Here is a 14,354-nt window from a genome sequence, read left to right on the forward strand (position 1 = left end):
AAGTCTGCGTTGGGTGTTTAAAGTTTTATTTGCTTCTACTTAATTCTCATAAAAACACTCTATTTGGTTTTAGTAATCAGACAGTACAGAGTTCTCATCAAGAGCGGTATTAGAGAAGCAGTACAAACCCATCTACCTCAGCATGTAACCCAGCACAGGTGGGGCCGAAACCACCCGCGCTGTGAGCGCTAACCGGCCTGCCTGCTCAGCCTCTGTCGTTAAAATACAATACTCAGAAAATGGTTATATTCACCAACCCATAGAAATATCATCTAACGTGGTAAAATGGGAACAGCAGAATGTGCAAGAGTCACAGTAAAAATACACAGATAGGTATTTGGCTAATTAGAACTATCACCAGTTAACTGCAGCTATGTTGGCGTTGTCTCTCATTGGTACGAGTTTTCCTCTTTGTTTCCAGTTAAAGTTCATCGCTTTCATACAGTCCAGACTGCTCAGCCAAACGCTGAAACTCTCCCTCAGGTGAGAAGGCTTGTTTCACATCCAGCCCTCTGCCATTGAGGGCCAAATACTTGCTGAAAGTTGGTCGGACTCGTAGCTGCTTTGGCGCTGGAACTGGCTTGTTTGTATGTGCTGGAACAGAAAAAAGACCCTTTCAGTGTCTTCCCAGACTCAGGCTATAGCAACTCAATTGCTTTTTATCTGCAACGTAAAACAGCCAGCTCTTAAGAGAATTTAACAGACAGGCTGGAAATGTAGGGGAAGGACTACGTTCCCCCTCCTTGCTATCAGTGACACTGTAGCTTTCAGCAGGATGGATAGACATCCTTCCAGCAGGCCAAGCTTTGTTAGGTGAACCATCAGGGTCTGTTCTGAATGCAGCAGGTGGCAGTTCAGGTTGTGGCTGCAGCACTGTGCTGTGGTACTTACTTGCAACCTCCAGTCTGGCGTGGCACGTGGCCACACCTGCTCCGTTGACTGCAGATACTGTATACCACCCAGCGTCCTTCTTGTTTGCATTATGAATCAGGAGGCAGATCCTTCCAGTATTGTCATGTAACAAGCTGGGGAAAAAAAAGTATTTACATGTAAGTGATTGGAGGAGGAAAATGAGAAGACATTGAAATCAGAGCCAGTTTACATGCTGAGGAGCTGAAAGAGCCCTCAAACAATTCTTGCAGGACACTGTGAACTATGGGAACATCAGTGCTGCAGTTTTTGTTACGAACCAGTGGTAACGCACATCATGGTAGCATTATGGGGGCACCAAGGCCCTTTTGCAGCCCCCACAGCGTCAGAGCTCGACGAACACGCTGCATATCTTAGTCCTATGGCCATGCTTCTGCATGGGCCTTGTAGCTACTGCTGGAATTCAGCAGCATCTTGCTGTGCCCTCAAAACAAGACTCTGAGCATCATTTCTGTCCGGCACATGGGCCTGTTCATCATGTGCAGTGTGCCTGGCCAGCCAGCTGCTGCTTTCATTAACCAGCTCATTGAAATGTGATTTAACAAATAGTGGTTATTGTTTTCTAGTACACTAACAGCCAACTTATTAGTAGGATACCTTATTCGGTCTGTATTATATTGTACCATTTCATTGTTTCTTTTCCAGTAAATCCGAGGAGTTGGGATGGCAGAGATCTGGCATTCGAGTCTGGCTGTATCTCCTTCAAAAACCTTTTTGCTTTGTGGCTTGAAGATGAAAGTTGGAGGCGTGTGATGTTCTTTTGCTAAATTAAAGAGGAAAGATAAGAAGGAGTTACTGTAAGTATTAAACGTTATTATCAAGCTTTAAGATTTCAGAATGCTCAATTCAGGAGGACGCTTTCCCTCCAGCAACTCTTAACCTACAGGCAACTCCCATGTGCATAGGGGTGTAGTAAATACAACCCATTTTAGGAGTCAATCTACATTCTGCTGTCAGTTCTAGAAGATGAGTAAATCCCAAATTCTAGAGATTCTGTTATGTTGAAATTCCCCAGTACAAGTGCTCTGAAGAAATATTTCATCCCAATGCTACGTGTTAAAATAATTTTGGAAAAGATAGACTTCTTGTTACTGTTTGAACTGAAATGTCTGGAGATTTGTGCTTCCTAATTGTTGTAATACCACATACGCAAAGAGGAAGGCATTAGAATACTAAGATTTTCAGAATGTGGCCAAGTAGTTATCAGTTCTCTCTGTCTTACCAATTACTTCCACTTTTACTGCGAAGGATGATTCTCCTGCACGATTGACAGCCACACATTCATATGTTCCTGCATCAGATGATTTGACTGCTTCAAAAATAAATGAGTGGAATCCCTTCTCTGACACTATCATTTTATGAAACTGATCTTGATGAACCATCCTTCCATTCTGATACCACATCACATCTGGGGTTGGCAGCCCACTAACCTGTGAAGGAGAGGAAGGCAGCAGAGAGTTGAACAGCTTTACGATAATACAACCCTTCAGTGCTATAGAGTTTGAAACATTTAGGTGATCAGGTCATGGTCATACTACAAAAAATTAGTCTTGCCTATTTTTGAATGTGTGTGGTGCTGCACAGAGAAGTGCTGTAGAGAGATGAGCGCTATCTACAAGAACAGAGGATGCTGCTGCCACAAACCCCTGTTGTTTCCATCCTGTAAGGTAGCTTTGATTAGGTCAGAGGTACTTATTGTGGTTTTGGAGGGAGGGAATTCACTTATCTAATCTCACACCCAGTACTGTATCAATGTTACCTACACAGTTTTGATAATATAAACTGTGTCTTGCAGACATGCTCTAGGTTGCCCATGACATACAGAAGTTAACCTTTAGCTATTTTGCTGCAAACTGCTTATGTTGAAGTCTGGCAAGACTTTACTTAAGGCAAGGGAGTGGAAGTTGTTGTGGATGTAATTAAGGAAAAACAAGCCAATTCACAGTCAGATCAGCAGACAGTATTTGCAGTATGGTTACATATGTGCAAGCCCTAGGTTTGTTCTTACCCTAGGGCTGGTACAGCTGCCACGTAGTCTCAGCCCAGTCTGCTGTTCTGTTTATCTGTAATTAGTGCATTTTCTTGCCAGATTATCTGCTCCAGCAAGAGAATACTTCGAGCCTTAGGGAGGACTCATTAAAGGCAGGCAGTCCTACACAGGTCTTGCTGAACGCGTTTTCGTGCCAGAATTCAGTGGGAGTTCCAGTGCAGAGCACAGTTGCCTCTCTAAATAGGTTCTTGGAGCAAGGCTTTAACATTTGGTCTTCGCCATGAGCTATAACAGGTTTTCTGTAGTGGTCCATGTTTACCATTATTTAGCTCTAACCATTAGCTCTAATCCCCCTTACATTATCCAAGGGAAAATGTAGAAACATTTACCCATCTTCTGCCTAGGGAGACCCTGGGAAATCTGCTGTTAGTGTTCTGGCTTATTGAGCCACAAAGGCACTGCAGCTCAGAGACCTCTGCTTGTGCTACATACACCACACAGCTAAGGGGACTGAAAGTGAGAGGCTGGTATTACTTTGAAGTCGAGCCTGCAGAATCGTCCCTCCTCAATAATTACATCTTCCGGCACTTGTGTAAATCGTGGTTGGAAAAACTTTTCCTGGATTGAGTCATGTCCACGTTCATCTCCTCTGGAGGATGGTCTGCTCCTAAGAGGAGGACAGTAACAGTTATTCATGTAAATGTACCACAGCGCAGATCCCTTTGAAGCACTGAGTCCCTCAAGAGGCTTAGGAATGCAGCAGTGCAGACCTAGCTTGTTTTTCAGCTGTAAGGCACGAGTTTTGATCAACCACTTATCTTGCTCAAGTTACTCAATTCAACATAGAAACACATGAATTCTTTAAACCTTTAGTGCTGTGCTTAGAATTGACTGGATTAAGACCATAGGCATCAGCCATCATCCACAAATAGCTATGTTTTAGTTGAAAGAAATGAATGAATTTAGTAATAACTACTTTAGAAAAAGTACTTTAGAAACAAAAAGCGAAGCGATACTAGCATTGCCTAGAAATGTTTGAAATAAGTCACAAAGAGTCACGCAGCACTGGCTTTTATGCATTACCTTACGTGTGTTGTAGGAACCTGCAGCCTGACGTTTTCTGCATTCTGGTGCTCAGAAAGAAGAGAAAAATTGAATTAACAAGACAAAGTTTATAAGCTGAATCAGAAGCCATTTTAAGCAGACTGACTACTTGAAAAGTTGCTGGGTTAAGATGTAACAAAACCCACAGCAGAAGATAACATGCCCTTTTTTCACTCTAGACTTTTTGCCATGCCAGAGAGTCCTATTAATAGAGCGGGACAGCTTCTCATCACTCTGTACAGGTGATAGGTGCAGCAGCTTCGTTTAGCACACTGCTCCTTTGGCAAGCCAATAACCTTTGTTACAGGGGAGAGTGGCAGTGTCTAAAATGAGAATTCAGTACGGAGTGTCCTTCCCAATAGCAGGAATAGAAGTGGAATCACTGGCAAGAATTGTATTGTGCCACTTAAATATGGTACCAGTAGCAGTGAACACATGCTGAGCTGGAAAATATTTTTCTTTCTAGATCACAGCGCCAACTAAGCTTACTGACAACTCCACAATCACATGGTACCTCTACTAAAGTACTCCATACTAATTCCTGGTGGGACCTTGGATGTTTGGAAAATACAAGCAGGGCTTACTACCAGTGACTCATTTTAGGTATGGAATCAGATAGAAAAAAGTACTGCACGGAAATTTCTGGAGTGTTTGCCATTACAGTGCTTGGTTCTGCACTCCTTTGCACTCCATTGCTGTGGAACACTTAAGCTTGGGTTTAAACTTCAAACATAGATGCAAAGTTCAGTTCAGGGGAAGTATCACTTGCTGAAAGGGTTAGCTGGACTGAGTTCAACGCCGTGTTCCAAACTGCTTGCATCTGCTCATGTACACAGGTACTGTACAATGGCTGTTTGTCTTGTGAGATGATGCTGTGGTGAGGAAGTTGCTGCTGATAGTTCTGACACTATTATATGGACTGATAACATAGTTACATTCCTCAGGAGTCAGAGGATAAATGAATCAGTGACTGCAGTATGTAAAAATAAGTCAGAACAATGAGAAAAAAATCTCCCCAACATAACCCAGTTTCTCCTTTCTGCTTTTTTATGGAGCATTTCATGCACTTTGAACAATCTCAGCTATTCTGCTTTGACCGAATGTTTCATTATTCCCTGGAAAAAAAAAAAAGAGGTCTCTGATACCCATAATGTTCCCTTCTTGTCAGGTGATTGTTGGGGAGAAATAGCTCAGTGTGCATACCTCTCTTAAGTGATCTTAAGCGTGTCTTGCATTGAGTTTTGCTAACTGCATTTTGAAAGGTAGATGCCAGCCTGCTGGCTGCCTGCATGCCTGCAGCAGGAGGGACGTTTTCTTTGGCAGCCCAGGTGTCCAGTGCCACATCACAGATATTTCCACTGACTTTCATCAGAGAAGTGGTAGAGAGAGCTTTTAGCCTGCCCGTTCTGAATAACCAATGAACGATGCAAGTCACCCGCTAGAATGTTTTTGAACATGCCAGTCATAATAGATTTTTGGCTCTCAGCATGTGGGCTGCTAAAATTACTGCTTTGTCTTCTCTTAATGATTGCAGGCTTCAGGAAGGGATAAAACCCCACCAGTGCCACCTCAGGGTCCCGACCTCTTGTAGTCAATGTCACTTATTCCAAACCGTGACAGGTGTAAATCTTGTTGTGCTGGCCAAGTCTGAACTCAGGCTCCTAGAGTGGGTACCTGGATCCCTCACTGTCCTTCCTGCCTGTCACAGCGCTGGGCAGCAGCTGTTGTAATTCCTCCCTAGAGAGGTCATTCCTACAGATCAGGCCCAGCAAGGGATGGTAGAAGTACTGCCAATATTTAGTGCTTAAACTCCAAACCTCTCCACAATCACCCCCCAAAACCTAAACGATAGTTATGCTGACAAAAGCCTTTCCCTTCCCTCTCCTGTGCTGGTACCAAGAAAACCCTCTCTCTCTTCAAGCACAAGCAGTTCACAGCACAATCAGCAGGAAATTGCCCCTCTCAAGACAGGCCCCCGTTTACCTGTGTGTTCTGCATGTCTTCACTTTGAGCTTCAAGCACAGATGCAGCGTTTTCTGGTCCGAGCAGCCTGCGAGCCATTCTTTCTTCATAAGTTAATCGCTTAGAGCAGAGCATGGAGGAATTCTAGTTATAAGTCCATTTACTATTTCAGTTAATCTTGTAGAGCACACTGATATGCCACAAAGTCAGGGTGTTGTCAATGAAAACAGTGTCTGAATAGAAACACTACGCCTGTTCCAGTGGGTTTGCAGTCCGTGATGCCTACTGAAGTCATCCTCAATATATACAGCAACAAAATGCATAAAAGATTAAACTGCCTGTTCATCAAAGCCTCCCTAATGCCATCTGTGGCCTTCCACGCCTCCTTTCTCTGCTCTGTGATTATTTATGGGTAACTGATGGCATTATCTCAGAAGCCAGAGTCCCAGGGTATCTTTCTGTTAGCGCTGGGAAAACTTTCCAAGTCACTCAGCTGTGGATTTAATTCAGGAGCTAGAGGCTAGGTGCTAGTGTCCCCTGTTCCCAAAAAGAGAGAGGAACACCAGAGCCCTGATAGCACACAGGAGTGTTACGCCAGCAAAGCCGCCACCTTGTGAAATGCTGTGTGCCATTCTGAGAGAAGACCAGACTGTGTTTCAGTCATGTAGCAGTGAGTTCCAACAGTACAAATACAGCACACGAGGATGAAGACAAGTAGAGTTAAATGCAAGGTCTCCCAGTTTGGTTACTTTGGAGGAGATTAAGTATGTTAGTTCTGTGAACACCAAGCACCTGGAACTTGGATTCCCACTTTTTTTTTTCTGTGTACCTCATGTACAGGACATACATGTGATTACTCCTTTGTAGATAAGGATTTGGGAAGGCTTGGGATCTACTCCTTAGAAGAGATAAAGACCTAGGAGAGTATCCCTGAGCTCACTGCTGCATCAGGTGTGGCTGAGGCCGTCAGTTGCTTCAGACGGTGTTGGAGGACAAAGGGAGGAGGACACAGCAGTGATTGCATAAGCCTTATTTTTAGCCTGGCTTCCTATTGGAAGAAATGCTGGCTTGCAATGGCAAACTTTGTTACAGCAGATAGGGTGTTCCTGTTAGGGACATATTAACTCATATTTGACCTAGTATTTTTTCTTCCGTGTTTAAGATTATATATGACATAAATCCATTTCCACTGATAACAATGGCAAAACTCCTTTCTACTTCAGGGGAAAGAGGACAGAGACTATAAGCCCTGGGATTTTACTAGTTTGCCTTCAGCCAGCAGCAAAGTTCCTGCACTACAGACCTGCTGACTCCAACATGCTGCTGTAATGTGCTTCCCTACTGGTAAGCCATTTTTTTTTCTCCTCCCAGGTTTGGATTTCTTGACGAGGGGGATTGTATGTTGTCCCTTCACAGTCTAAATAGCTAAGCACTGAGTCTAAGACTCTCTTGCAGCTCACTGACTTTATGACAAAAGGTCACGTGTTTTATTTGGTTTGTTATCATTCATCTAAAAGAAATCAAAGAGGTTTACCACGTGTGGTGATACTCTCTTGAATAAGCAGGGGTATTTCTCCAACTTTCTAATGATTTGGGGTAGCTTATCAACCCAACATTGGAACTCAAGGTCAGATTGTGCCTGAAGAACTGAGGGGTTCTTCCTGGGTTTCTGTTGTCTGTGGATGTGATATTCAGCAAGATTCTCAGGAGAAAGTTAAAGTTTGTGCCATGGCTCTTAATATGTGCCTTTCTCTCCTGTACATGTACCTTATTTCTGATTCTAGCCTAATTTGATTGCGCAAATTCAAAGATCAATTTAATGGTGTGTGCTGGCCAAGAAGTTGGGATTAGAGGGAAAAGCAACAGCAGCTCTAAGACATCTTTACTACCTCAGATGGCTTTCAGAAGCCAGTGCCTCCCTTACTGTAGTCCAGGCAAAAGCAGGCACTCATTTGCCCCAGTAGCTGCGTACATACATGCTGACAGCTGCTGTCTCTCTTGCTACACCTTCAGGCCAGTTTTCATCAATCCCTAACCATGTGCTGCTGATCTTCCACTTGTTCCTGTGCTTCCTTTTGCTTTCTGATAAGTTTGGAGACTCCAGCCTCTGGGGTCCTAGAGCCAGTCTCTGCATCCCTCCTTGCACTAAATAAGAACTGCAGCAAAGTGATTCTTTAATTAGCAGATTTCCCTTACCTGGTTCCCATTCTGGAGAAGGTTGTCTTTGCATCGGAGTTTCTTTTCCAAGTCCTGGATGAGGGCCTCTTTTGTTCCTCTGATTTCCTGGTCAGATGTCTTCTGCATGGAGTTGATGCTAGCTTGTTTTTTGTACATTGGTTTTGAGTAACTACTCACACACACAGGAAGAGAAAGCAAAGTTACTTCTGTAGGCTTGCTTGTGTCACTGCAGTTTTACAGAATACACGCAGAGATGACAATCTGCTGCATAGGAGCTGTGGTTCAAATGAACCTGTAAAGCATTTGGGAGATAGGCCAGGTGGCATAACTGAGGATGAAAAAGGGAAGCATCATTGTCTAACCATGTCATTCAGTGTCCTCACACACCACTGTCTAAGTAGCTTGCTGCATGTCTCCATTCTGTACTGCTAAATCTTGCGGCAGCTCCCACCCTGGCTGGGGTGTGTGGAGTCAGGCTAGCAGTGTTTTAAGGGCACCACTAATTGCACTGAACTTGGAGAGTCTGTCCAGGAGCAAAAACTGCACTTCTTTACAATTTCATTTGTTAAAAACAAGGCTTTGGGAGCTGCAAATCCACAGCAGGATTACAAACTAGTTCAATTACGTATGAACAAATAGCTTATTAATTATTCTATACTTTGTGGCCCCTGGAAGCATTTGTGTTCAGATGTTCCACAGCCAAGATAACCCCACAGGAGTCCTTAGAAGTCCAAGCTACAATTCCCACAAAGCCTGACCCTGTAACCCATACTCAAGAATCAATCAAGTCTTGGCTATAGTAAGAAGTTAGGCTTGATCCTGAAAAGTTTCCTCTAGAAAGAGAGGAGCATCCCTCAGAACAGACTATGAAGGTCTCTTAGAGGTCACAGTGCTCTGGCAGGACCTAAGCCAGTCGATTAAGTGCAGCAGGACCTCACATGCTGCAGTTGTGTTCTACAGTTGTTTCTATCCAAAATCCTCTCGCTGCTGTTGCTTGGGAGTTTAGTCTGCTGATTACAGTAAGGCAAAACAGTTATAACTCTCCTCTGTGTTTCAGTACTATTTGGGTTTAATAGCTCACACACTTTATAACTTATTAGCTTTCGTAGCCTGCCCAACAGGTTCATAAGTCTCATGTCCGCTCTTGTCCATTTGTATAATGATTAGGAAAATAATTTCTCAACTCACAGGACGTTGCATTTAATTCTTCCGAGCAGCTTACATGAAAGGCATAGCGAGGCAGCAAAGCCCCTTGCTATGAAAAGAAAAATGCTCCACTGTGTACACAAAACTCATCAGTTGCTCCAGATGCATACCTAACCCACAAACACTCCTGCAGTGCTTTTAAAAACTGCTTCTCAGCATCCCAGCTAGCCTGCTTCGTCTTACCTTCCTGCTTCCCTCTGTGCTGTGCTTCAGAAAGACCCAGAAACATTCAGGTTTCCTAAACACAAACTGACACTTAAACCTGAATTCATATCCAAGTCAGCAGGAGCCCTCTACTCCCTTCATTTTTCTAATATCCTCAGTTGAATGTTTCTTGGATATGCTACACTGACTTTCAGTGGACCCCCGGCTAGTACTGGCAGGAAGACAAGTTGGTGAGAAGGCAAGACCCAGCTCCCTTAGAGATCTTACTGAGCTTGGGAGGTATTTGGATTGCAGCCCAAAGGCAAAATGATATAATACATATTCAGGAAAGAATTTAGTCCTTGGTCTTAAGGGGTAAAAATTTAAAGTGGCTGCCTTTCTGCTAGCACGTATGATTAATGAAAGCTATATTATAGATATTGTAGATCCTCATCATGAGCTGGAACCTGAAAACACTGTTGAGACTTACGAGGAATCACAGAATGAACTGACCTCTAAGATCATCCAATCCAACCATCAACCCATCACCACTATTCCCGCTATCCCACATCCCTCAGTGCCACATCAACACATTTCTTGGACACCTCCAGGGATGCTGCCTCCAGCAGCTCCCTGTGGGCAGCCTGTTGCAATGCTTGGCCACTCAGAGAAGAAATTTTTCCTAATATCCAGCGTGAGCCTCCTCTGGTGCAACTTGAGGCCATTAACCTTTCGTCCTGTTGGGAGGTTTTGTCCTTAATGGGAGAAGAGACCAAATCTTAAAGTTATGTAGGAACTACTGTTGCCTTCCTCCCTGTTCATAAGCCCTATATGTCTATCTTCTGTTCTGCATACCGTTAATCAAGTGATTTCCCTCAAATCAAAATAAACTGTTCAAACTAAGCCCAACAAACCTGCAGAGCAGCCCATGACTTGACTGCCATGCAGTTTAACCCTCAGTTATACCCACAGACACCAAGGGCAGGCACTCAGCCTCCTGTCTTGGCTCACTGCGCTCATGCAAAGCCCTGCCTCGCGCATCAGAAGTCAGTGGGAGTTGTCCCATTGGCTTCACCACAGATTTGGGTTCGGGTCTGTTAGTACATAGGAGAGGCCAGGCCAGACAAAAGCAAGGGGAGGTTAGAAGCCTGTGTATACTTACTGAGGTTCCATAGGAGGAGTTTGGCTGTTATAATCAGGCTGCGAGGGTAGCACTGAGCACAGGAATGCTGCGGGGGTTTGGTTAGGCATGGATATAAGCCGTTGCCCAGATGATGAGCTAGCAGGAGACTGCGCAGATGCAGGTGTGACGGGATATGTGGATTCCTTAGGGGCACTACAGGAAGGTGAGGAGAGCGTGATTGAGGAGCTCAGCGATGACGAGGAGGAGAATTTCTGCCCGCTAGGGTTACGAGGCTGGATTAGAATGGAGGACTGTTTGATTTGCCTGCTTGACTCTGTAGATGTTGAGGATCCTGGAGGCTGCTGTTGCCCTTGACACACATTCTTAGACTGGATAAAATGTTTTGGACGTTCGTAGTTAAACATGGTTGGTTGGCACATAGAGGAAACGGATGGGAGATTACGGACACTCATAGGAGAGCTTTCACGACTGTCCTGGGTTTTGGTTGGTGACAACTGGCTTTGGGTGGGTGGCTGGTAAAAACTAGGTGGCAGGCCACAAAAGCTTTCTTGGCTGGGCTCCTGAATAGAATGGAACCCTGGCCTTGCAGGATAGAGGCTTTCTTGGAGTGGATTTTCCCTTAAGGAAGACAATACAGATAAAATAAATGGTACATCACAATTGTAATGGCAGAAATACTGTGTTTTGAGCAGTCGTTAGCAGTCCAAAGAATACGATGTTCAGGCAGTTGATAGTTAAAGCTTAAGCTGATAAACTATACAAACATTTCAGATTACAATAACGAGTCACACACTCTATTAGACCCATCTGTGGAGCTCACCACAGCTATCTTATCTGCAAGAGCCCTCTCAGTTCTGAAAGGAATGACAATACATTTATTGCGATAACCCATCACCAAATTTACAGGCAGCTGGAGATAATATTGCTAAGCAGAGTGATATGCAACGTATCATCTTAACTACAGGTCACTGGATCCTGCAGCTTCATACCCTGACAAAATATTATATATACAATTATATGCAGAATTGGTTATTTGTGCTGAGAAATTCCTTACGCTGTAGGGAAGCACAAAGCAAGTTCCACTTTATTTTCTACCTAAAACTAAACTTTGGAAACCAAGCATCCTGATTTCTTGTCTGGGAGCTTTTGAATTCAGAGCTTTATGTAACAAATGGAGATTTGGGACTTGGAATACTGAGGACCACACTTCTCTGTTGGAAGCCATTCCCTGAGATCTGCTGTTCTGGCTAATAACTCTGGAATGGCATAGCTGCAGGATGAAGTAGGGCACGCCGAGCTGCTTTAGGGGTCCTCCATTTATTTTGGAAGCCATTGGTATCTAAATGTAGGTATCCTATCAATTCACAGCACAGGAACGTTTCATCTGAGTGAACTGAGTAAGTTTGTGAGGACTGACAACTAACTTCAGCTCTGAGATAAACAGATACCAATTCCTCCCCCACCAAATAAATGAAAAGTTACTAATAAAAAATGAGAATGTAAATCCACACAGTTACATGTGCTGGAAAAAATTGTAATCTTGCCCCACTGAGATCAGCTGTTTAGCTGCTATATATACACAGTATATTGTATTCCTCCCATTGGAGAGCCCAAAGAGGTGAGAAATTCCTAGGGGAGGCAATCAACTGAAGACATTGCTCTTGTCTTATATACTTTCAAAGCTTTCATTTCCTAAAGGTAATTACAAACATTAGTTGTAAGTTAACAGTAAGTAAACAGGTTTCATAGTAACAGTTCCCTAATTTTCCCCTGCTTGTGTTCTTGGAATTTGAAGCCGGCTCAGATTTTTTAGAGCGTATCCAAACTATCTTCTCATTCACTGGTGCAGAAAACTGGTCGAATCTTGTTTTTATACTGCTTTGACATCAGTGTACAGATTCATTCTGTTTACGTACAGGCTCTGTACAGACCTTTACTTTCTTTCCTAGAACACTGCAGTTTTCTATAAGGCACTGAGCTGCTGCCCCACAACGCACAGATCCGCTCCTCACAGCGAGGGGTAAGTTATGTTTCCCTCCAATCATTCCACCATGCTCTGGGTGGAAACAAAAATCCAAACAGGTTTGGACTTTACAAAATGCCAACAAGAAGCAGTAAGAGCCACTTTGCTTTTTCAATGTTTTTTTTTCCCCTTCTTTGCCTTCCATATCACATTTGACGCTGCGGTACCTTAAAGGTACATTTCCATTTCTATCTCAGCATTACCCAGCACACTGTAATTTCCCATGCTAACTCACTAACCAGATTTGCAATAAAAAGTGCTGCAAAAAACAAAACAAAAAAAACCTTACCTACAGCCTAGAAGTTGTCACCTGGGCTTTAACCCGTATTTTGGGAAGGGACCGTCATTCACTGACACAGACTGTCATAGTAGCCCTCTGCGTAGCATTATAAGACCAGAGACTTTAATGTGCTGCCAGCAAATGACACTGCTGGACCTGCCTGTCCTCCTGCCTACACCAGTGTCAGAATAAGAGTCTCCAGCCCAGCCCTTGCTGAGAGCACTTTATTTATGGGCCAGAACCTCATTTTTTGGCAGGTGCCTGAAGTCAGCAAATCACACTATGGGCAGTGGTGAGACCTGCCCATGGAGTCCCCCCTAAGTCCTGCTCTGTTGAGTAGCTCAGTGAAATTCCTTCTTTCTTCATTTACCACAACTAGCAGCAGCTAATTGTAGTGATTAAAACTCGGTACTGCTTTCAGAGCCTCGTACACCCTGGAAAAGCCAGCTGTCAGGGCTGGGAAGGAAGCGGTGAGCAGCACACTGCAGCACTGCTCACAGCTGGCAGTGCCCTGAGCTGCAGCACCGCTGCTCACAGCACAGCACACAGTAACACTGCTGGTGGTGGAATAACCACGTGTGTCTGAAGAGTCACTCATAAGCGGAATACTGCCAATTAAGTGGGCTTGGTGGTAAAGCATTATTTGATGATATATTGCTGTTTGGGGCTATTATTATGTATATAAACTTGGATCAGGAGAGCCAGCTAGGCTGCTTTCACCAGATCCTGCTGGCAGATTAGGTGATTTGTGTGCCTTTAATCAAAGGCTGCAGTACTTAATTGCATCTTAAATTAGCATTATAGCATTTAAGTATCTTAATTATAGTTTAGCAACCGTTTCCTAACATGCATGCTATTGTTTAAAAAACCTCCAAGCTGCAGCCAGGCTGTGCAGGCCCAGCCTTGCAAGAGTGAGTCCTCCACCACAGCCATCTCTGAGTTAGCCTGTGAGGGTTTGTATTTAAGCATCAGCTCACCATTTGTGGACAATATCTACAAGCAGGTGTTGATTGAGTGCTAATTTCTTTCATTTCCTTCTGGTGAAAGGCAGAGAGGGAAGGAGCGTGGCCCTGGTTGTTGCTGTCTTAGTTAAAACAAAGTGTGGTTTGTACAGAGAGGGTTGATTACTTTAAAAAATAAACAAAGGAGGATAAGTGTGGCAGAAGGGCTTGTTTTGCAGGAAGCTGGGAGCAGCTGAAGGCCAGCTCTGTGTGCAGATGGGCTTTCTGCCTTCCTGTGGGCTTCAGTGAGGTTGCAGCGTGCTGCTTTCCAAACTGAGGTGGGCTGCAAGGCTTCTGTTGGAGGACAGCTTTGTGCTTAAACAGCTGCACACAACTGGCACGACTTGTGTGAGAGAGAAGGAACAGGAGTGAGAGAGATGCAGAACGTAGGA

The 14,354-nt window shown here is 44.0% G+C and overlaps 2 protein-coding genes across 15 annotated transcripts in view; one reads left to right on the forward strand and one right to left on the reverse strand.

Moving 5' to 3' along the window:
- Window positions 1-9: 9 nt before the first annotated feature.
- On the reverse strand, window positions 10-13,043 carry MYOT (myotilin). Of its 5 annotated transcripts, none has more exons than XM_040647221.2 (10): window positions 12,971-13,043; window positions 10,677-10,850; window positions 8,183-8,333; window positions 6,008-6,106; window positions 4,004-4,047; window positions 3,455-3,587; window positions 2,153-2,360; window positions 1,528-1,693; window positions 892-1,025; window positions 10-594 (listed from the first exon to the last, which is right to left on the reverse strand). In XM_040647221.2, the coding sequence occupies exons 2-10, from the start codon at window positions 10,763-10,765 to the stop codon at window positions 422-424; spliced, it is 1,197 nt and encodes a 398-aa protein (XP_040503155.1). In that variant the 5' UTR covers window positions 10,766-10,850; window positions 12,971-13,043; the 3' UTR covers window positions 10-421. The 5 variants fall into 5 exon arrangements, with proteins under 5 accessions (XP_040503155.1, XP_025010789.1, XP_025010788.1 ...); XM_025155021.3 differs by having other exon boundaries at window positions 4,004-4,053; XM_025155020.3 differs by having other exon boundaries at window positions 10,677-11,276.
- Window positions 1,590-14,354, forward strand: part of KLHL3 (kelch like family member 3) — a 113,542-nt gene continuing 100,777 nt past the window's right edge. For 5 of the 10 annotated variants that reach the window (XR_005839639.1, XR_005839641.1, XR_005839640.1 and 2 more), the window contains exons 1-3: window positions 1,590-1,727; window positions 4,491-4,627; window positions 7,210-7,330. The gene's annotated coding sequence lies outside the window, so the exon portion shown is untranslated. Of the gene's footprint in view, window positions 1,728-4,490; window positions 4,628-5,400; window positions 7,331-12,607; window positions 12,679-14,354 lie in introns of those variants that run through there. The other 5 variants (XM_046900462.1, XM_046900464.1, XM_046900465.1 and 2 more) reach the window with 4 other exon arrangements.

The sequence above is a fragment of the Gallus gallus genome, chromosome 13, assembly GCF_016699485.2.
Source record: "Gallus gallus isolate bGalGal1 chromosome 13, bGalGal1.mat.broiler.GRCg7b, whole genome shotgun sequence".
NCBI classification, from domain to species: Eukaryota; Metazoa; Chordata; class Aves; order Galliformes; family Phasianidae; genus Gallus; species Gallus gallus.

Bases quoted from the DNA above. Each gene is read 5' to 3' on its own strand.
- MYOT (XM_025155019.3), bottom strand. From the start codon at position 11,110: ATGAGTGTCCGTAATCTCCCATCCGTTTCCTCTATGTGCCAACCAACC. The intron at 8,334-10,676 runs GTAAGTATACAC...GTGTGTGAGTAG, and splicing joins ACTCCTCCTATGGAACCTCA to TTACTCAAAACCAATGTACA. The intron at 595-891 runs GTAAGTACCACA...TTTCTGTTCCAG, and splicing joins CGCCAGACTGGAGGTTGCAA to CACATACAAACAAGCCAGTT.